This window comes from Camellia sinensis, chromosome 10 (assembly GCF_055761805.1).
Source record: "Camellia sinensis isolate YWXY chromosome 10, ASM5576180v1, whole genome shotgun sequence".
NCBI classification, from domain to species: domain Eukaryota; kingdom Viridiplantae; phylum Streptophyta; class Magnoliopsida; order Ericales; family Theaceae; genus Camellia; species Camellia sinensis.
The window spans coordinates 130,472,162-130,494,276 of record NC_138970.1 but is presented as its reverse complement, the minus strand read 5'-3'; the positions used below and the strand labels follow the sequence as shown (position 1 = coordinate 130,494,276).

Genomic DNA, 22,115 nt, shown 5'->3' with positions numbered 1-22,115 from the left:
CAAGAATGAAACACATAATATAACAGGTCAATTAGTTTCTACCTTCCACAGGTCATATCCTGGATTTTGACAGGGAGTAAAACATCTGTCCAACAAAGCTAATTTACAACTAAAATATATCACAATTAAAATATGTGCACCAATTCTAAGGGGTTTGGAAAACTGAATCCAAAATCGATGTACTTAAAATATTACAAAAGAAGATTGGAAAACTCTATTTCATTTAGTTAAAGAGATGGAAGACAATATAGGCAAAATGTCATCAGCTGTTTAAGGTAACAGCAAGCAATGAAGACAACCATAGTCAATATCTGTAAGAAAATATAATTCACAGGTGTTGCTGATTATAATTTATAAAGTTTGTCATGCTTTTTACATATCCAAAAAAAAAAAAAAAAAGTCATGCTTTTCTTCAGTTGCCTTGAACAATTGCCGAGAAGAGAAGCTGGTTGATATCCTCAGAGTTTGACTCATGGTTCTCATCCCCTGCATAATTGATGTATTTTCAAAAAAAAGTTACAAGAGGCATTCAACTTTTACTGGCACTATATCAAATATGGTCATCATGAGATCTGAAATTCATCATGTAATTTATGGAATTAATCATTTATGTTATTTTGAGGTATGGCCTTTTCTACCCCATTTTTTAATAACTCCTATCAGAACAATATCAAAACAATTTCAGTGGACAGATCCCCTAGATGCATACCCAATTTATCCCCCATTTTATAGCATTCCCGTTTACAGTGCGAAGGTTGAAATATAATTATTCACATTCAATTTTAAATATAATTTGGGTAAATTACACTTTGCATCCGTGCACTTTGCATCAAATCCTGGTTGTAGGAATAAAAGCTGTAAAGTGTTGAGTATAAAAGCGCAAGAGAGCTCGCACTTGCCTAGACATCCTATCAAAGACAAGTTCACATTTTTTTTTAATCAATGAAACAGTACAGATCATAAACGACGATTCCTGTTTCTAGCAGATTCATTGCATGGCGTCTCTTGTTGATGTATATCTTTCATTGCTACTCATATACATGTATAGCACAGCTGAACACCCTTCGCTCCTTGTTAATTGCAGAAAACATAAGGTCATCGGTTTGTCCAACCTTTGTTAGTATTAGACTTTTTAGACATATCTCCCCCCAACCCTACCAAAACAAGGAACAAAATTTTGTTTCTTTACAACAAAACGGCCAAAATGTTTGCATTTCTTGAGAAACTGAAACGAAAGATGAGTGGAATACCGAAATTCCAAGGTTTCCGCTGAAACATACTGAAATGCACCAACATACCAAGAAACATACCAAAACAATAATTTGTTTTGACACCTATTAAGATTATTGAACAATGCAAACTTCTAATTGCCTATTTTTGTCAAAAAAATTGAGAATAAAGATATCAAACAAACACTCGAAGTACTGTAAAGGGGCCCTTTATGAATGCGGAGGGCCAAGGCCGATAGGCCGGAGTGTTTTGTAATCCTTACTGCGAATAGTGGATTTTAATTGTTTCTCCGCTGTGGACATAGGCATCTTGCCGAACTACGTATATCTTGTGTTTCTGTATGTGCTTGTTCCTCTTGTTATTGTTTATTGTGTGATTAAAGCGAGCTTAGGGTTTCAATCTCTTGATCAGTAACAATAGCGAAACACAAAGTATGAAATAGAAAAGTTCAACGGGAAGAATAACTTCTCCCTAGCAAAGACGAACGAAGGATCTCCTTATCCAGGAAGGGGTTGCCAAAGCATTGCTTGGGAAGGCGAAGAAGCTAGAGAAGATGGAAGACCCCATCGCTAACTCGCAACACCTCCCGTCCAAACGCAACACAATCCCAAACGAACCAGGAATCTGGGCTAACTAACCGCACGTGCAACCGCACATATTGGACAACCTTTTGTATTTTGGACATATCTCTCTCATCCGATATCGGATTGAGGTGATTCAAGAGGAAACGGAAAACTAACTTAAAGGGCTACAAGGCTTAGTAACTTAAGTTAAAAAGGCTACAAAGCATCGTATTGCTGTTGGGAGAGGTCCCAATAAGTAGGGGTGTTCAAAAAACCAAACCACTCGTGGACCCACCCAACCCATGCATGTCAAAGATAGTTTCGGAGGACCATTCGGTCCGCAGTGGATAGATTTCATGAAAAAAAGTTGATTTATGGTCGGATGTCAGATTAAAAAAAATTGGTAAAACCCGATTCGACCGATATATATATAATAAATAAGTATTATTTTCGTTGTTTAGCTTTTTTTAGTTACCTTGATAAGCTAAATGAGTTAAAGTTCCAAGACAACTTGTCCTTTCCACGTCAGAGTTGTATGACAACTCACCTAATCCCCTTATCAATAAATTCTTCACATTTTTCAAGTCTGAGATGAGATATATAGCATCTCAAATAAATCTGAGAGATATATAATACTCCGTGTATGTTTTCCAAGGCCATATCTATTTTTTCAAGGAAAACATATTCTTCTATTTTTTCTCTCTCACAGATCTGACAACTTCATTTACTTTTGTGGCTCTCTCTCTCTCCTCAATCCTTTCTACTTCTCAAACCTTTCATCTCCATATCTCTCTCTCTCTCTCTCTCAATCCTTTCGACTCTCTCCCTCACCCACTTTCTCTCTCTTTGATAGACAAACTCATCATCTCTCACCCTCTCCCTCATTTCTACTTCTTTTTATTTTTCTTTCCAAATCTATTCTGATGGTGATGGGCAGTGGCAGGGACAGATGAGGTCAATTAACAATGGTGTTGGTGTTAGTGTTGGTGGCGATGAGCGATAGCACTGTGATGAGTGAAGATGGTCGCCACAGCAATAAGTGAAGGCAGTCTCCCCCATTTTCTTTGCTTTACTCTCTCTATCACAGATCTGTAATCTGCAAGTGTATAAACATAAACTCAATTTGTTGTTTTGAACTCTCAAATCCATTTTTTCACAAATTCCTACCAGATTTTCGAAATCGACAGAACCAACCGCCAAACCGTGACTTTTGATTAAGTTGATTTCGAACTGTAGTTCGGTCGACGACGGGTAACTGGTTTTCTAACCCGAATGTGTCAGTTCAGTTGACGGTCCAAGGGTAAAACCAAGCCGAACCGACCCGTGCACACCCCTACCAATAAGCATAGAAATTAGCCTGTAAGGTGTCAACAGACTGTTAAGAAGGAAGTATGCTCATGATGCAAGGCCTCATAGTCGGCACGAGTCATATAGACTGGTGCAAGTGGGTTAGCAAAGGGCCGAGGTAGTAGCACCAGGAGCATCATCAGTGATGGGGACATCATCGCCCATACCCTCGGCGTCATCATAGGCAGCTAGAGGCTGCATTTGAAAAGGGGGCATCAAAGACAAACTATGAAGCCAATTCTGCTCGGTGTAGCACAAGACATCCTCAATTGATACCTCTGCGTGATCAAACTAGTAGCTCGAATGGTGGCGAATGAGGTGAGTGATCAAATTGGCGAAGGGAAGAAGCCAAGTTGGAAAGGTCTTCGTTTGCTTGAGTTTGACATCAGTCAAGATTTTATACATTTGATCCCAAATGAGCTTTGGGACATCCACCCAGAAATCAAACGCAAACATGAATAAAGTTACCACGGCGCTCTTTCTTATGCCTCAAGGTGATCACATTCCGCCACAAAATGACATCAATCAACAAAAGGCGGGCGACAAATTGCAGCGACAAACAAAAGTGTAGCTAGCATCAGCTGCACGATCCGCAAAATCAATCTAAATGAGGTGGGTCACCGGGAGTTTGTCATCATAATCCTGAAATGGAAAGTTGTGAGGTCATTGGCACCGACACTTGAGAACAATGGCAATGACATCTAAGGAGAAGGTTATGGTGACGCTGTCAATCGTGGACCTCAGATAATCATGAAAATCTAGATTTGTGAACATATTTTGATAGAATAATTGGACAAGCTGTGGGTGTCAACCAAACACAAGCCTAAAAGCTAGAGGGCAATCAAGTTTTCAACCGCCCAACTGGTGGAAGCATGAGCCGTAAAGTAATTCGGATCGAAGGCGGTATTTTTGGCGATCGCCTTTTGGGCCCACAAACTAGTGGGGACGTACCTGATGAGAGCAGCGAGTACGACTCTGTTGCTGGGGACTATTGGCACGGTTGTTTGATTCGATGGTGATTTATAATTTCAGATTTTATTTTTATTCTATGTTACACTCTTTTCTTGACACCTACTCGATTAGGGTCTTCACGTGTCTACACGACAAGTGAACCTCCAACAAGAGCTTAAAAATAAAATTGCAAAAAACAAACTTCGAAAAATTGTAACATTAGTATCGACATGACTGCGCGGCCTTGTGTTAGCCAATTGATAAGTAAAGTGTTGTAGTTACTGTTTTGTGTATCATTGCAAGTCTTCTAGTATTAGTGTATGTTTGGGCGTCAGTCTTGTCTTCCTAATTTGATTCCACTTGACGTTGAGATTGAGCACACACTTCATACTTTCTGAAGAACTTCTGCATCCACTAGGATAGTGGACCTTGCTCAACCCATAGATCAAATAGAGAACCTTGCTCTAACCAAACAATTAAGGGAGCACTTTACTCCTACAACATATGCTTCATCGTCTTGCATTCAGCCGTCGATCATTACAGTCGCCCACTATCAGATCAAGTCCAGCACCATTCAAATGCTCCTATCTTTTCACAAACTTGGTCATGATGATCCTCACCACCATTCAGATGAGTTTCTGGAGATCTGCTCCATTGTGAAACTCCAGTACTTCATAGATGATGCCCTTAGGTTGAAGTTATTTCCTTTTTCGCTCAAGGACAATGCCAAACATTGGTTGAATTCTTTAGAGGCGAATTCCATCACGACCTGGGCCTAACTTCAACAGAAATTTCTAGAGAACTATTTTCCCATAGGTAAAACTAATCAACTCAGGCATGCCATAACTAATTTTTCCCAAATCGATGGCGAGCAATTTTATAACACCTAGAAACGGTTTAGAGACTTACTAAAGTAGTGTCCCCATCACCAAGTGCCTAAGTGGCAACCAGTCCATGCTTTCTACGACGATTTAACTAATCATAACCGCCAAATGTTGGATGCCTCTTCGGGTGGGACGTTTGTAACTAAGTGACGATGATGCGTGGACCTTATTTAATGTTCAACGGCCAAATGCAAGATGGTGAAGCATATGTAGTAGCAGCTAAGTGCTCCCTTAATTGTCTGGTTGGAACAAGATTCTTTATTGATCCATGGGTGAAACAAGGTTCAACTATCTTAGTGGACTTAGAAGGTTTTCGGAGAGTCCGAAGTATGCTCAATCTCAAGGTCAAGTGGAATCAAATTAGGAAAACAAGACCATTGCCCAAATATACACTGACACCCCAGAAGACTTGCAATGATACTTGTGCACAAGGTACCCAATATACTGCAAAAAGTTAAAAGAAAACCTCACACAGCTGTAATGACAACGCTTTACTTATCAGGTGGTTTACACAAGGCCACGCAAGCATGTCAATACTATTCTATTAAAATTTCTCAGAGTTGTTTGCTTCTTGCAATATTATTTTTAAGTGCTTGTTGGGGGTTTACTTGTCATGTAGACAAGCTAAGACCCTGCACGAGTAGGTGTCAAGAAAAAAGGATGTAATACCAAGAATAAAAACAATATCCTAAATTACAAATTAAAGTAAAAATCACTATCAAATCAAACAACCGTGCCAATAAACCCCAACAACAGCATTGCACCCGCTGCTCTCATCCGATACATCCTCACTAGTCTGTGGGCCCAAAAGACGATTGCCAGAAACACCACCTTTGATCTGAATTACTTCACGGCACATGCTTCCATCAGTTGGCCGGTTGGCAACTTGATTGCCCCCCAACTTTTAGGCTTGAGTTCAGTTGACGCCCTGTCTACTTACGGCTTGTCCGATTATTCTATCATAATATGTTCATAGATCCGGATTTTCGTGATTGTTTGAGATCCATGATCGACCGCATCACCATAACCTTCTCCCTGGATGCCATTGCCACTGTTCTGGGGTGCCCGTGCCAACGACCCCACAACTATCCTGCTAGAATAGAGCAAATTATTTTCTTCTTCTCCAATATGGAGGTATATATAGCTATACAAGGCAATATAGAAAAGGAAAAGATTTATCATTAACTAATACAGCTAATCTAATTAACAGCTACTATAAATAACTAAAAAAGAACAACTAATCCCTAGTTGTACACACATCAACACTCCCCCTCAAGTTGGGGCGTAGATATCGCGGATACCCAACTTGACAATTGTGGAATATAAACCCGACTTGATACTGCCTTTGTCAAGATATCTGCTAATTGATCTTCAGATTTCACAAAAGGCGTGCTGATAATCCCATTAGTTAGTTTCTCCTTGATGAAGTGTCTATCCACTTCAACATGTTTAGTACGATCATGTTGAACTAGATTATGTGCAATACCAATAGCAGCCTTGTTGTCACAATAAAGATTGATTGGTTTATCAGGATTAAAACCCAATTCTCCCATCAAGATCTTTAACCACAACAACTCACAAACACAATGTGACATGGCCTTGTATTCTGCCTCAACACTTGACCTAGCCATAACTTTCTGTTATCCAGAAGTAAACTTCCGATCAGTAATTGACCCCGCCTAATCAGCATCTGTATAACTCTCAACATCTAGATGATCATGTTTAGAAAACATTAAACCCTTACCAGGTGTGGATTTCAAATACTTGAGGATCCGATGAACAACATCCATATGGGCTTCATTAGGTGAATGCATAAACTGACTCACCACACTTACAACATAAGCCAAATCTGGTTGTGTGAGATAAGTAAATCAATCTCCCAACTAAGCTTTGGTACCTCTCTTTGTTAGCTGGAACCTGATCAACACAGTCATCCCCCAATCTGTGATTTTGCTCAATTGGAGTATCAATAGGTTGGCAGGCTAGCATTCCGGTTTCGGTTAATAGGTCCAAAACGTACTTTCTTTGAGATAGGAAAACACCTTGCCTAGATCGAGCAACCTCAATGCCCAAAAAATACCTTAGGGCACCAAGGTCCTTCAGCTCAAACTCTTTTGCAAGATAATCTCGCAGCCTTCTTATTCCTTCTTCATCATTACCTGTAACTACCATATCATCAACTTATACAATCAAAGATGTAAGTTTACCTCTATCATATTTGAGGAATAGAATATGATCAGCTTGACTTTGTTTAAACCCATAATTCTTAATAAATTGATTGAACTTGCCAAACCATGCTCGTAAGGACTGTTTCAACCCATATAAAGATCTGTTCAACTAACAAACCTTCCCAACATCGGAGGCCATATTCTTCCTCCAATTCCCCATGCAAAAAAGCATTCTTCACATCAAATTGCTACAAAGGCCAATCTAGATTTGTAGCTAAAGACAAAAGTACCCGGATAGTATTAATCTTGGCCACCGGTGCAAAAGTCTCTTGATAGTCAATTCCATAGGTTTGTGTATAACCCTCAGCCACCAACCAAGCCTTATACCTTTCCATAGATCCATCAGCTTTATGTTTCACCGTGAAAACCCATTTGCAACCCACAGTCTTCTTACCTTTAGGTAGTTCAACCAAATTCCAAGTAGAATTCTTTTGAAGTGCTTCCATTTCCTCAACCATAGCTTTTTTCCACTTTGGATTACCAAGAGCATCCTGTAAATTATGATGAGTGGATAGAGAAGACAAATGGTTTGCAAATGCTATATAGGAATCAGACAAACGATGAGATGATATGTAGTTCGGAATAGGATATTTATACTTTGATTGACAAGTACGAGATTGTCTCCTCAAAGCAATAGGTAAATCTAAATCATCAACTCGATCAATAGAATCTATAGAAACAATGGATTCTATTCAAGTATCAACCGGGGAAGAAAGTTCAAGAATTACCTCAAGGTCAGGAGGATTCTCATAGATATTCTTAAGAGAAGTAGTCGATTGGTTTGGTTGTTCAAGAGTAGGGTCTATTTGACTGACTTGAATATCTTCTTGATCCTGACTTTCCTAATTTTTCTTCCTTCTTGCATACACTCTCAGTTCCGATTCTTCAGGCAATTTAGTGATTGGTTGTGTGATCTCCAATCTTGACACAATTGGTATTGTCATTCCATCCCAAGACAACTTCTCTTCTTCCTTACTTCCAATCTCCCCCTAAAGATAAGTGTTAGAAGCGCCCGCTGAAAAATAAGTGTCTTGTTCAAGGAAGGTAACATCCATAGAGACGTACACTTTTCCAGAAGAGGGATGATAACACCTGTACCCTTTCTAAGGAGGAGAATAACCCACAAAAAAACACTTAAGGGCATGAGGATCCATCTTACCATGTTGATGGTGATGAACATGAATATAACAAACACACCCAAAAACTTTTGGTGGAATATTGAGAATAAAAGGAAGAGAATGATACTGAGATAAAGTATGGAGAGGCGTTTTGATTTGGAGGACATGGGATGGCATACGATTTATAAGAAATGCAGCTGTAAGGGCAGAATCACCCCAAAACCGTTTTGGGACATGCATAGCAAAGAATAAAGATCGAGCCACTTCCAGGAGGTGATGATTTTTACACTCGGCTATACCATTCTGTGGAGGGGTAGATGTACAGGATGTTTGATGAATTATGCCATGCTGGATAAAATAGGCATTATGATTTAGATACTCGCTCCCGTTATCAGACCTAACAACCTGCACTTGGGCATTAAACTGGGTACGAAGCATTTGATGAAAAGTTTGAAAAATAGGAAAGACATCACTCTTAGCTTTCATCAAATATACCCAAGATACATGCGTGCAATCATCAACAAACCAAACAAACCACTGAGCACTAGTATATGTAGGAATTCGAAATGGTCCCTAGACATCAGTATGAATTAAGGAGAAAGGGACATCACTTTTATTGAAACTTAAAGGAAAAGAAACACGATGATGTTTTGCACAAATGCAAGATTCACACTGAAAACTAGAAACATTGACTTTAGAAAACAAAGACAGAAATAGATGTTGCAAATACTGAAATGACAGATGTCCCAATCTCCTATGCCATAACCAAATCTTCTCTCGAGCCTTAGACGCTTTGGTCCCCACTTGATACACATGGCCAGCCTCTCAAATAGGTGATTCTTTCAAGTCCAAGTAATATAGACCCCCAATTTCTCTACCAAGAACAATCATCTTCTTTGTAAGAATATCCTGAAAAAGACAGTAAGTGGAAAAGAAGGTTACACAACAATTAAGATGCTTAGTAATCTGGCTGATAGACAATAAATTATTAGAGAGGCTAAGAACATGTAGTACTGATGAAAGAGATAAAGAAGATGATAAAGGAATAGAACCAGCCCCGAGAACTGGGGTAGAAAGACTGTTAGCAACCTTAACAGTATTTCTAGGAGAAATGGTATAAGAAGCAAATAGTTAAGAGTCATTGGTCATATGATCTGAAGCTCCTGAATCAATGATCCAAGGGTTAATAGAAGGAACAGGAGTGGTACTCAAAGTGAATCCAGAATTACTTGTGTTGGCTGAGGAAGTAGAAGTATAATAAGCCAGAGAAACTTGTTGAGTAGATTGATCTACTAGAGAAGGGACAGAAGCTTGAGTTTGTAGAGGTATGATGAGCCTGAGGTCCTAGATTGCTCCCTTTTTTTTAGTTCCCTTCTTCTAAACAAACCACTCTAAATATCCATTCAATTTAAAACATGTTTCTCGCACATGATTGGTACCGTTACAGTAGGTGCACTGCATGTTGCCAGAATTTTTTGACCCAGAAAATACTTATGGTGATTGAGAAATACCAGAAGTCATATCTGAACACATCAATAGAGACCAAGAAGCACTAGCCAATATAGCAAATCCATTATGAAATTTTCCAGCCATCACAGTCTGACGAAGCTCTTCACGGCATACAAAAGCGAAAGCATTACGGACACTGGGAAGAGGATCTTGAGCCAAGACTTGACTCTGAACTTGATCGAAACTAGGATCAAGACCAGCCAAAAAATCATATAAACGATCCTCTTCAATCTCTTTTTTCTGGGTGGCGACATCTGTGGCACACTTTATTATACTCGGACAAAGGTAGTCCAATTCCTACCAAATAAGTTGAAGAGCACCATAGTAATCAACCACAGACTTACCATTCTGGCATGTCTCATGAGCCTGACATCGGAGTTCATACATCTGTGAAGCCATCCTTGCCAACAAAATAGGTTTGGGAAACCGCATCCCAAACATCATGAGTAGTAGGGAGACGAAGAAACACAGCCCTCACGTTAGAGGTCATTGAATTAAGAAGCCAAGATTTAACCATGGCATTATCTTCCAAACAAGTAGAGTAAGCAGCATCTGTTTCATCGGGTTTAAGTTTTTTTCCAACTAAATACTGCACTTTTCCTCTTCCTGTGATATACATCTCCACACTCTGAGACCACATGGAGTAATTTGAGCCATCCAATTTGTCTAGGGTGATTTGCAGAGACATGATGTCCTGCTGCACAGCCACAGTAGCCAGAGAAGGGGCAGCAACAGATTTTTCATCTGCAGAAAGATTGCACAGCAAAGGCGGTAGCAGAAAGATTGCACAGCAGTGGCGATAAAGTAGTTTCCAGTGACAGTGGCAGCGGCAAACATTTCAAACCAAATCGGAATTGGTCGGGTAATATGTTAGGGTAAAAATCGCTAGAGGAAAAATAGAGGAAAAGTTTTAGGATCAACGCTTTGATATCATGCTAGAATAGAGCAGATTATTCTATTCTTCTCCTGTATGGAGGTATATATAGCTATATAAGGCAATACAAAAAAGGAAACGATTTACAATTAACTAATACAGCTAATCTAACTAACAGCTACTATAAATAACTAAAAAAGGACAACTAATCTCTAGCTGTACACACATCAACATATCCATTTCAAGATCATGATGACAACTCCCAATGACCAACCTCATTCAAACTGATTTTGCGGATCGCGCGGGTGATGCCAGCGCCCCGCCTTTTGTTGATTGATGTCATTTTGCGGTGGAATGTGATCACCTCAGGGCATAAGGAAGAGCACCGCGATGACTTTATTCGTGTTCTTAATCACTTTGAGTTTGACTTCTAGGTGGATGTCCCAAAGCTCATTTGGGGTCAAATGCATAACATCCTTCTCAAACTTGGCCTCTCCCTTTCGCCAACTTGATCACTCACCTCATTCGCTACCATTCGAGCTACTAGTTTGATCATGCAGAGTCGTCGATTAAGGATGTCTTGCACTACACCTAGCAAAATTGGCATCATAGTTTGTCTCAGATGTCCCCTCTTCAGATGTAGCCTCCAGCTGCCTATGATGATGCCGAGGGTATGGGCGACAACGTCCCTATCACCGATAATGCCCCTGGTGCTACTACCCCGACCCCTACTAACCCACTTGCACCAGTCTATCTGACTCGTGCCGACTATGAGGCCTTGCATCATGAGCATACTCGCCTCCGACAGTCTGTTGACACCTTACAGGCTGATTTCTATGCTTATTGGGACCTCTCCCAACAGCAATACGATGCTTCGCAAGCATATATAAGCCAGTCCTTTTTTTCTTTTATCAACATTTGTTTGTTTTTATCAGCAGTCCTTTGATGATATGCATGCACAGATCCGCTAAAACACCTTTGAGACCCAGTCTCATATGGGTTCTCTTTTTTAGTAGTACTACCCCCCGCCTCCGCCTCCGCGATTCTTCCATATTCACTGCATTGTTCTTTTCTCTCCTTAGGCCCAGTGTTATTATTCTTCTACCTATTTTGTCATTTTTCTTTTCTTTTTGTTTGTTTTAGGGTTTGCTTGTCTTTTTGTTTTATGTTTATTTTTATATTTGGTCTGTATCTATTTATTTTAGGGTTTCCTAGTCCCTTACTTTTTTGTGTCATTTCCCTTATCTCTTGGCATATCAAGTCTTCTATCACAAGTCATCTTGCTTCGTCTTTGGGGGGTGCTTCTTTCCCTTCCCTTACCATATCTCTGACTGCTTTGGTGCTATCTTCTTCCTTTCTTGCTATTTAACATGTTGTTATTCTTCCTTTTTGCCAGTGAGGGCACACCGTCATATTTAGTTTGGGGGAGGGGGAGGGGGTGGGGATAGTTAACTCTTTAGTCATTTCTTTTCACTTATGCTTGGTTAATGAGATTGATGTTTATCATAGACTTCATATGTTGAATATGGTTGTGCTACACTTTTACAATTATGGCTATTATATTTTGCTTATGCCTTGAATTGACAGTGCATGAGTTGGATACTTTTGGGTTATCCATCACACAAGAAATATGAGTTCATTTCGGGTAGGGTTTAGTGAATGTAATAGAAACAGAGAGAGCTGCGGAGTGTTTTGTAATCCTTATTGCGTATAGTGGATTTTGATTGTTTCTCCGTGGCCGTAGCCATCTGGCCGAACCACGTATATCTTGTGCGTGTGTGCGCTTGTTCTTTTTGTTATTGTTTATTGTGTGATTGAAACCATGTTCTTGCATAACAGTTTCCATATCCAAACTAACTGAAACAATATACTGAAATGGAATTTTGATCCTTGCCCCGCCCCCCCCCCCCCCCCCCCCCCCCCCCCAGTGATATTCAATCCCTCTTCACATAAATGAGGAAACATGAAATTTTAAGCCACCGTGCATTGTCAAACACCTCCACCGTGAATAAAAAATTGTGAAATTTTAGAAACAATGTATTGGATTCCTTACCTGCTCTTAGACTCACTTGAGTGGTCCACTCGTCTATAATCTGCATATCACAAGTCAAAAATAATAAACACAGTCAACTTTTCTTCCAAACAGTTTATGTGCAGATTACAAAGAAAGAAAAGAACATGTAGCGAGCCTTGGCTCTGGAGACTTGGTGAGCAAACACAAAGCTCCAGAGACAGAACACTTCTGCAGTGTTAATCACAAGTGTGAAAAACCTCACATAGTTTAATTTTGGTTGCTTTCTGGCAAATGGTGCAAATTCTTAAAACACCACTTGGAAAACACACAACCTTTCACAGTAGCACAATAAAAATTAGCAAGACATGCTATTTTGATATTAAGAACTACATATTGGGTTGAGAAGATGCAAGACTCCATAAGTCTTTTCTTTTATCGTTTTGGAAAATAACTGAACAATAAAAATTGAATATTAAATATAACAAACTCACAAATGAATATGTTATTGGTTAAGAATAAATGATACAAGGCTCAACTTTTATATCAACAAGGAAAAATATCAAAAAGGACAAAAGAAAAAGTTTCTGCACTTGAGTGAAAAATAATAATAATAAATAAATAAAAAGGAGAACAAAACAAAAACCTTTGGATATGGACCAATGGGCGGGACACGTTTTATTTGTATTGCCATGTGTTCTGCTTTCCTCTTGATTACTTTAGCATTGCTTTCTTTGTGTAACAAAAATTTTAAGGCTTTCTTGGGTCATTAACCAGTAGGAAGGCCCTCTTAACTTTCATGTTAATGAAGTCTGCTGACATATAACGAAGCATAAAACATATCACCTGGTTGAAGTTAATGTATGCAGGATCATCAGAATCACTAGTGACAGGAATGCCAGTAGATGCTTGCAACCGCTGTAGTGATGATCTATTCCCAACTAGAGTCGTCCTGGCCTTGTCAATCAAATCCTGTGATTGAATTAATTGAATAAGTTACTTTCCTACTATTAACTGAAAACAGTAAGCAGAATTACAACATTTGGTTCCTTATAAAAAGATGGAGTCTATCAGAATAGATATTAAAAGTATTATTTGTAAACATTAATTGCTTGTGACTGCAAGAACTTTGTTCTCATGGACAAACATAATCCAGAATGCTTTTTTTAGCTGACTTGGATAATTGGACAACCATCTAAGAATCGATGTAGAAAACCACAAAAATACAGCAAGCTAGCTCCGATTCATGCTGAGTCAAACATCCAGCATGAAACAAGTGTGGATCGTTCTAATTGATCCACATTAGAACAAAGGCTTTGAAATGACAAACAATCGAACCAAAAATTGTATCAACTTGGCTTCAATTAATAGTTTTCGGGTAGGATAGGGTGTTGATGCAAACCATGTAACTATGTATATAGGATAAGAATTATGGACCAAGAGGCACAAAACATACATGGACAAGCTGACAGGACAATTTTCAAGAAATGCAAACAACACATGGGGACACAAGAAAGATATATTGTTTATATATTTATTAAGTGTCATATATATGCATATTTCATTCAAAGATGATAAAATTATACAACATAATACAAAGTTCTAAAGTTTAAAGGATGAGAGATTAATAAGTATAAATCTATATTGTTTTTTTCTTTTATCATTGGTTACTAGGTTATTTTGTTCAAATTTGTAATGTATTTCATGTATGTCTAAGCAATGAACAAGTGTGTTCTCCAAGTGTCTAAAGCGTATCCAAGTCTAAAACATTTTAAAGAGTAATAGGACACATTTGGACGTGTGTCCAACACGGGTCGTGAAGTATCTGACAAGTATCGGTGTCGACACAAACAAGCCACCTTCTTAAAAGTGTAGGTGCTTCTTAGATTATTGATGTCTTTAGCAAGGGTGTTTTCATCATTTCTATGTTTTAAGCCAAGAGTGGTTGGCTGAAACCTATACAAGAGTTTATCCGATGTTTTTGTTGTATCTGTAATGTTTTTAGATTGTTAGAGATTCTTTTGGGGAGTTTATGTGCAAGTTTTGAGTTGCCTTCTTGAGTAAGCCCCTAGACTTTGTATAAAAGGAGCTACTTTGTAGAGAAAAAAATATATATTTGAGCTAAGAAAGTTCTTTTACAAGCTAGAGTATTGAAGAATTAGAGGCAAGAGTTCAAGGATTAGACCATATTGTGCATACTTCATCAGGTACTATTGTATTGACAAAGAGTTTAGCAAGTTGCATCTAAAGCCACTTTTATCCTTGTTGGCCAGATCTAGAAGACTACCAGATTCAAGTATTTTCCCTTGCATTTGGAGAAGAATCATCACTTGGCCCTAATATTGGGTCTAATTGCAGTGTTGTGCTAGAATATTATGTTTCTTGATTCTAGTGTCCTTAATATCATATTGTAGAAGCTGTTAGTGTTCAATTCATGTTCTATTTCCCAATTTCAAGTGTCCAGAACTTCATCTATCGACCAATTTGGCCGCTGATGGTGATTATCACGCACATAAGTGGGTGGCCAAAGGTGGTTTTTCGGAACAGGTGGAGGTTGAAGGTGATTTCTAGTAGTAGGAGGTGGTTGAAGGTGATCGGAGGAAGTCACAGACAACAGTGACCGAAGGTGGGGGTGGCTAGATGTGGTGGTTGGTGGTGGTGGTGGTGATGAGCAGTGGGTGGTGGCTGGAGGGGGGTGGGAGGAGGAAGGAGTGGATTTTTTTTTTCTTTCTTCTCTTTCTAAAAAAGTTAAATCAATTTTTTTTTGTTGTTACAACAATTTAGTAAATTTTATAAACTATTTTATGAGTTTTTGAAAATAAAGATAGACATCAAACGAGTTCTTGTTTACCATTGTAAATATAAATAAAAAGCTGCAAACATAAACATTACCCAACAGATCCCAAATATTTATGCCAACTTAACTATAAAATTATTGTTTTTGTTTTATAAATTTATTTTTTTATTGAATACGTGAGTTTATTGGGCGAGCTTGATGCCATAATGTAATTTTAGAACCGGGCTTGGGATAGAACTTTTAAACCCAATGTCGGGCTAGGTTGGGCTTAATCATGAGATTTCTTTGTTTTTTTCCTAGCTTAAGGCCAGCCCAAATCCGACCCGGCCTACTCAATCAGTGTCCATCCCTAATCAATATTGAGGCCTGTTTGGTTGCTAAAAGTAGATAATCAGAAAGCTTAAACTAAAATCCTCTCTCCTCCCAATTCTCAACAATCATTTTTTTTTAATAGTTTTTTTAAGTTATTTCTGCCTCATAAACAGTAAGCAAGCATTGCACCAAACCAACAACATTAGCACAAATTTTCATAAATTGCACCAAACAGCCTTTAGTGGGATGCCAGCAACATCAATGTCAGTGGATCATGGTATGTTAGACCATCTCCAACCCAGACTCAAATCTTTCATCAAATTTAAATTTGATGAAAATTTAGTAAAAACAGTGTTACAACCGTTTCACCAAATTGGTATCAAATGAAGGGAGTCCTACTTTTTTATCAAATCAAGGGAGCATTTAACTTTTCATCAAATCTCATAGGTGACCGTTGGTGGGCAACCTGATAGATGACCGGCAGGTCAACCGGATGGACGACTGGATTGGGGAAAATTTAGCATTGGAACACTTAGTATCGGATGAAACTTTTAACCCAAATCTTTTCTCAAATTTGACGAGAAAAAAAAGAAAAAGAAAAAAAGTAAGCATTGGAGATGCTCTTACAATCATAATTTGAACCACATTGGTAAAATGAGAGATTTAACTACATGAATACAAATGGGTTTCCCCAATTTTTAAAGCAATGTTTTACCAAAGGGATTTAGGTCAAACTACAATAATAAATAGAGAAACCTGTTTGGCAGCGAGGAGTACACGGCACTGTTCTTTCAAAGATGACAAATCTTGCTGTAATTTCTTTATCCGAGATACAAGCTTGATCGGATTAGCCTGCAAAATCCAAAAACACCAGAATTAAAAAAGAAAAAGAAACCCTAAAAGAGAGCTTGGAGGATGTTTGGTTACGTTGTCAGGGTAGATTTGTTGGAACTCCTTTTCGAGTTTGTGTTGGACGAGAGTGAGATCGTGGCTGGCCTTGGTCAACAAGTTCACCAGATTGTCTACTGCTTGGTTGTTGTGAAGATGATGCTCAAGAGAGTGCCCCATTCTCTCACTCACTGTCTCTCTCTCTCTCTCTCTCTCAATTTGAATTATGAGTCCAATCTGCAACTGAATGTTGGGAGCCTCTATTTACACGCACCAATTCCACTCTTTGCTAACACTTAATGAATTTTATTTTTATTACAATTTTATCTCTAAATAAAATTATCATTATAGACATCTCACACAATTTAAATAAACACACATCCTCTCAATACACACACAGACGTTGCAATGCCTCTGCTGTCTATCATTTTATCTCTAAATAAAATGATCCACACACACGGTACTCCATACCAGAGCTCCAAAGTTACTCCATTCTTCATTAGTGTACACTCCTTGCACAAGCTCCACACTCCTTCCACAAGCTGTCTTCCTCATTCTTCCTTCCTCATTCTTCATTACTTATTTGTGATGGAGGATTTGTCTTATGAAAATCAACAAATAAGTATTCATGTGAAGCAGAGCGAAGGAAATGTGAGTTTAATTTTTTTTTTTTTTCGCAGCGTCGTTCGGATAACCAGAGCCGAATTTTGTTATTTTGTTCGGAAATGTACTACCGAAATAATTATGTATTTTCGGAAGTTGATGTCCGAATAAAGTGATAAATTTCGGAAGTTGTTGTCCGAAAAATATGTACAAATTCGGAAGTTGTTGTCCGAAAAATGTTAACTTATACAACATTCAACTTCCGAAATTTGAAAAAAAAATCGGACAACTACTTCCGAATGAAGTAAATTTTTTTTTTTTTCCATTTTATATTCCAAATTTGCAAACTGCATACCAAATTTACAGTTTCAAATTGCAAATTAATCTTTATAATGCCATTAAAAATTTGTAATGTTATACAAAACATGCAGGAATATGTGTCAACTCAAGGAAGTCAGGTTTGCGCGAATTTTGTGTTAGATTACACCACTCATTTCACAACTGAACAGGTTCAGTCTACGAAATTATAACGATTATGTTTTGAATTGCTCACCAAATGTAAATGTTTGATAATATTTATTTAACTTTGTAGGTATTCAAAAGTAAGGATGAATTGCTCAACTGGGTACGTAAAGTTAGAAAGAGAAATGGTTTGGTCATTGTAATCAAAACATCAGACTATGGTGGAGGGAAAAAAAGACCCAGGATGTATCTTGCTTGTGAGAGGAGTGGCCAATATAGAGCAACAAAGAAGTTAAAACATGATGGCAACAATACATCAAGAATAACCGGTACGAAGAAGTGTGGTTGTCCTTTTGATATGAGGGCTCACAGGTTTACCACATATGATGAATGGACATTGACTGTAGTATGCGGATTGCATAATCATCCACCTGCAGAGCACCTCGAGGGACATTCATATGCGGGGAGGCTATCAAAGGATGAGAAAGCATTGTTAATGGATATGTCAAAGAGCATGGTTCGGCCAAAAGAAATCCTAGTAACCTTGAAACAGCGAGATGCCCTCAATGTAAGCACACTTAAAACCATTTACAATGTACGCCATCGAAACAGGGTGGTACAGAGAGCTGGAAGATCACAGATGCAACACTTATTGGGTGAATTGGCCAAGTATAATTACATTGAGCGCCATCGGTCTGAAGAGTCCACGATGACTGTGACAGACTTGTTTTGGGCACATCCTACCAGTTTGGACTTATTTCGGTCTTTCCCACGTATATTAATCATGGATTGCACGTATAAAACCAACAGATATCGGGGAGTGACATCAACTGAAATGACATTCTCTATAGCTTTTGCATACTTATAGTATGAGAGGGTCGATAACTATGCGTGGGTGTTAGCCACATTACGTGATGTCATGGATGGGTTTGTTGTGCCAACAGTTATTGTTACTGACAGAGAGCTAGCCTTGATGAATGCCATACAGAAAATATTCCCGAGTGCCAGACATTTATTATGTCGTTGGCATATCAGTAAGAATGTGTTGACCAAATGCAAGAAAATGTTTGAGACACAGCAAAAATGGGAGAAGTTCAACCATGAGTGGAACTCTGTAGTGTATTCATCTTCTGAAATTCAATACGAGGAGCGTCTTAAATCATTACTTAAGGAATTCAGTAGTTATCCTGATGCAGTCAAATATGTCATGGATACTTGGTTGGTTCCTTACAAGGACAAATTTGTGGCGGCATGGACAGACACGTGTATGCACTGTGGCAATGTTACAACGAACCGGTAACATCACTTTTGTTGAATATGTTATTAATAACTGCCATGTACTTGATTTTAACTTGACTTACATTGAATTGAACAGGGCTGAGAGTGCACATGCAAAACTTAAAAGACAATTGGGTTTATGTCAAGTCTCATTTCAGGCATCATTTGAGAAAATACACAGTCTGCTTGAGTTGCAACACACTGATATCAAGGCTTCATTTGAGAAAAGTCTAACTGTTGTGCAACATCAATTTAAACCTTCTCAATTCAGGGAGCTACGGGGGAATGTGTCTATTTCTACATTGGAGTATTTGCTTGTCGAGAGTAAGAGAGCCAATTCCGTTGGTATTGATGTTGAAGCTTGTGGATGCGTCCTTCGCCACACTCATGGTTTACCTTGCGCCCATGAGATTGCTGACTACATCAGACAAGATCGTCCTATACCACTTGCTACCATACAGTCATAGTGGAGAAAACTTCATATCTCCATATGCAAGAAAGAAGAGGAAACAGAGGTGACTTGTCATGCAGAAGTAGAGTTGTTTGTCAACAAGTTTAATGAAAGTGATAGAACCATGCGATTGGAGCTTTTGAAGAAGTTGAAAGAGATTGTATATCCGGAAAGCACTTTTCTTGTTGAGCCGGAGGTGAAGCCCAAAACACGTCCTCGGGATCATAAGAAGATCAATGTTTCTACCCGTCGTGACCCGTGTGCATTTGAGTTAGTGCAATCTAGACATGATTCCTTCTTACCTAGGGACACTCAAATCACTACATTAGCTTCTACTCTGCAAACCAAGACGAAGCGACCTGTTAAGGGAAAGGAGAAGGTGAACCTGAAAGGGAAGGCATACATTACTAGAACAGTGAAACCTGGTGCATATGTTGATGCTTTCCCTACTGGGTTAAAACCATATATTAAGTTTGTCAAGGATGTAGCTGCAGATGGGAATTGTGGTTTCAGGGCTATAGCTGCTTCAATTGGTCATACAGAAGATGATTGGGCTCAGGTTAGGCGTGACCTATTGGGTGAGCTGCACATACACAAAGAGGAATACATTACACTTTATGGGTCCTATGAAAGGTTTGAAGAATTGACAAGCATATTGTCATACTTTGAAGACAATCCTGGATACTCACATTGGATGACTATGCCAGACATGGGCCATCTTGTTGCATCGTGCTACAATCTTGTGTTATACCACTTGTCTTTACAGCAATGTCTCACCTTTTTACCTCTTAGAACCATGCCAGTACCTCAACTTGATAGACGTGAGATTGCCATTGGGTTTGTCAACAGAAATCATTTCGTGCAGGTATAACAGAAACTTATCAATTGCGTTTATGCATGTACAACAAGTTATGAGGTATGACCACTAAATCAATTGATATTTGGTGCAGGTTTTGTTGCAGCCAGGCCATCCAGTTCCTCCTATTGCCACTAATTGGAGAAAATACCGTCACCCTTGCGCTGTGGACTGGGATGATGCATATGTGCGTCGCATTCAACATTTCAAGGACATTATTCATGATAATGTAGCTACTCGAGAGACTTTTGATGTTGTTGATGTCGCATGACACATGTATGCATTTGACAATGTTACAATTATGGAAGAAATTAATGGATGTGTTTTTATGTTGATGTGTTATGTTTTGCAATGTGGATTGAATGTTATCGACCATTGTTACCATTCCATTGTAATAAGAAAATATCATTTACAAAATCAACGACCATTGTTACCATTCTATTCTAATAATAAAAGGTCATTACAATGTCATTACAATACCATTGTTACCATTCCATTCTAATAGAAAATATTAACCACTGTTACCATTACAACAATGTCATCTTACAAAAAACACCAAACAATATTCATCAACTAACAAAATAACATGTAACAACATAACATGTCACGAATCAGCTGTATGCCTACGCCTAGGCCTACGACTGTATGTCAATGTCGAAGATGGAAAGCGACCTCCAGCAGAACTAGGTCCAGCTTCGTCAATGTGCTGACCTTCAAGAACATGTGTCATACTCTCGATAGCCTGGTAAAGTCGATAAGGATGGCGAATCCCCTCCTGATAACCAGCGTCAATAATAGGATGTGAAATCTGTAGTGCATATGCAATACGCTGCATTTGAAAAGAATATCACATTTTAGGGAACATATCAAAATAAAAAAAAATAAGTTACATGTGCATCAGAGAGGATAATAGATTACATCCGCATGTTCGCTGAAATCCTGATGGTCATGGACACGCGGTTCATCAGTGTGCTCGACATATAGGTGCGTGATATTCTTATACCAATCCATGTAACCCGGTACACATTGCCAAGGCTGACGAACTGGTGTGTTCCTCCGTTGCGCAGACAACACGTGGTTATCGCAAGCCTCCCACATCCTATCCAAGTATCTGTACATGACGGTATATCGTGCAGATATGTTGCCTCGTGCACCACGACTAGGAGCTAGCGGTGCATCTGGGATGGTTTGAACCCTGCCAAACTACCTCAAAACTCTATCTGGATGATAGGGTTCGACAACGTCTAAGCACTTTAAGCATCCATGGTAGAACGTAACCGGGTTACATGGATGCCGGTCTCTGCAGCTGTGGTATGGATCCCAAATAACCTGTAAACGTAAAAGTGTTTTTGCATTAAAGTACATAAAGGGTAAGATAAATGGAAGTCTTAAAATTATCGCAGGATGAGTAAACTTACATCAGTAGCTACTAAACTGTCAAGCTCGGCTCGAAAAGATTTCAAATGGTCAATGGAGGAACCCGCCTCTCTCCTAGATGCCCAATGGTACACATGTGGCATGTCTTCATTGTAGCCCATGTTCTGATGAGGTCGGAATGCTCGGAAGTGCTCATAAATCCACGCCTCCAAAAGAGTCATATAACCACCCATCTGCTTAACCCCAGACCGGCTAGCAAACCCCAACTGTCGATATAAAAATGCTAATGCAGCAGCACCCCAGGCATAAGTATGTATGGATCCCAAATCCATCAACAAGCCGAGGTAAACAACGGGAACCCTGCCACCACTCTTGT

General features: G+C 39.0%; 3 protein-coding genes across 4 annotated transcripts; 2 read left to right on the top strand and 1 right to left on the bottom strand.

The window, feature by feature from the left end:
* Nucleotides 1–204: 204 nt before the first annotated feature.
* LOC114322089 (spindle/kinetochore-associated protein) lies at nucleotides 205–16,961 on the bottom strand. 2 transcript variants are annotated; one of them, XM_028269352.2, is made up of 5 exons: nucleotides 16,752–16,960; nucleotides 16,581–16,676; nucleotides 13,562–13,687; nucleotides 12,758–12,797; nucleotides 205–486 (listed from the first exon to the last, which is right to left on the bottom strand). In XM_028269352.2, the coding sequence occupies exons 1-5, from the start codon at nucleotides 16,890–16,892 to the stop codon at nucleotides 413–415; spliced, it is 477 nt and encodes a 158-aa protein (XP_028125153.2). In that variant the 5' UTR covers nucleotides 16,893–16,960; the 3' UTR covers nucleotides 205–412. The 2 variants fall into 2 exon arrangements, with proteins under 2 accessions (XP_028125153.2, XP_082748465.1); XM_082892339.1 differs by lacking the exon at nucleotides 205–486 and adding an exon at nucleotides 8,835–9,230 and having other exon boundaries at nucleotides 16,752–16,961.
* A 779-nt stretch (nucleotides 16,962–17,740) lies between these two features.
* On the top strand, nucleotides 17,741–19,522 carry LOC145800690 (PKS-NRPS hybrid synthetase cheA-like). Its single transcript, XM_082890415.1, has 4 exons — nucleotides 17,741–17,773; nucleotides 17,908–18,492; nucleotides 18,646–19,073; nucleotides 19,153–19,522. Exons 1-4 carry the CDS (start codon nucleotides 17,741–17,743, stop codon nucleotides 19,520–19,522), a joined length of 1,416 nt encoding a protein of 471 aa, XP_082746541.1.
* Nucleotides 19,523–19,630: 108 nt separating this feature from the next.
* LOC145800689 (uncharacterized) lies at nucleotides 19,631–20,633 on the top strand. The gene is made up of 2 exons (XM_082890414.1): nucleotides 19,631–20,371; nucleotides 20,457–20,633. The coding sequence occupies exons 1-2, from the start codon at nucleotides 19,631–19,633 to the stop codon at nucleotides 20,631–20,633; spliced, it is 918 nt and encodes a 305-aa protein (XP_082746540.1).
* Nucleotides 20,634–22,115: the final 1,482 nt, after the last annotated feature.

Coding starts and splice junctions, on each gene's coding strand:
- LOC145800690 (XM_082890415.1), top strand. CDS start 17,741: ATGCAGGAATATGTGTCAACTCAAGGAAGTCAG. Junction 17,774..17,907: donor TGTCAACTCAAGGAAGTCAG/GTTTGCGCGAAT, acceptor TTAACTTTGTAG/GTATTCAAAAGTAAGGATGA. Junction 19,074..19,152: donor GGCAATGTTACAACGAACCG/GTAACATCACTT, acceptor TGAATTGAACAG/GGCTGAGAGTGCACATGCAA.
- LOC145800689 (XM_082890414.1), top strand. CDS start 19,631: ATGCGATTGGAGCTTTTGAAGAAGTTGAAAGAGATTGTATATCCGGAA. Junction 20,372..20,456: donor ACAGAAATCATTTCGTGCAG/GTATAACAGAAA, acceptor TATTTGGTGCAG/GTTTTGTTGCAGCCAGGCCA.
- LOC114322089 (XM_028269352.2), bottom strand. CDS start 16,892: ATGGGGCACTCTCTTGAGCATCATCTTCACAACAACCAAGCAGTAGAC. Junction 16,677..16,751: donor AACAAATCTACCCTGACAAC/GTAACCAAACAT, acceptor TGGATTTTGCAG/GCTAATCCGATCAAGCTTGT. Junction 13,688..16,580: donor TACTCCTCGCTGCCAAACAG/GTTTCTCTATTT, acceptor ATTCAATCACAG/GATTTGATTGACAAGGCCAG.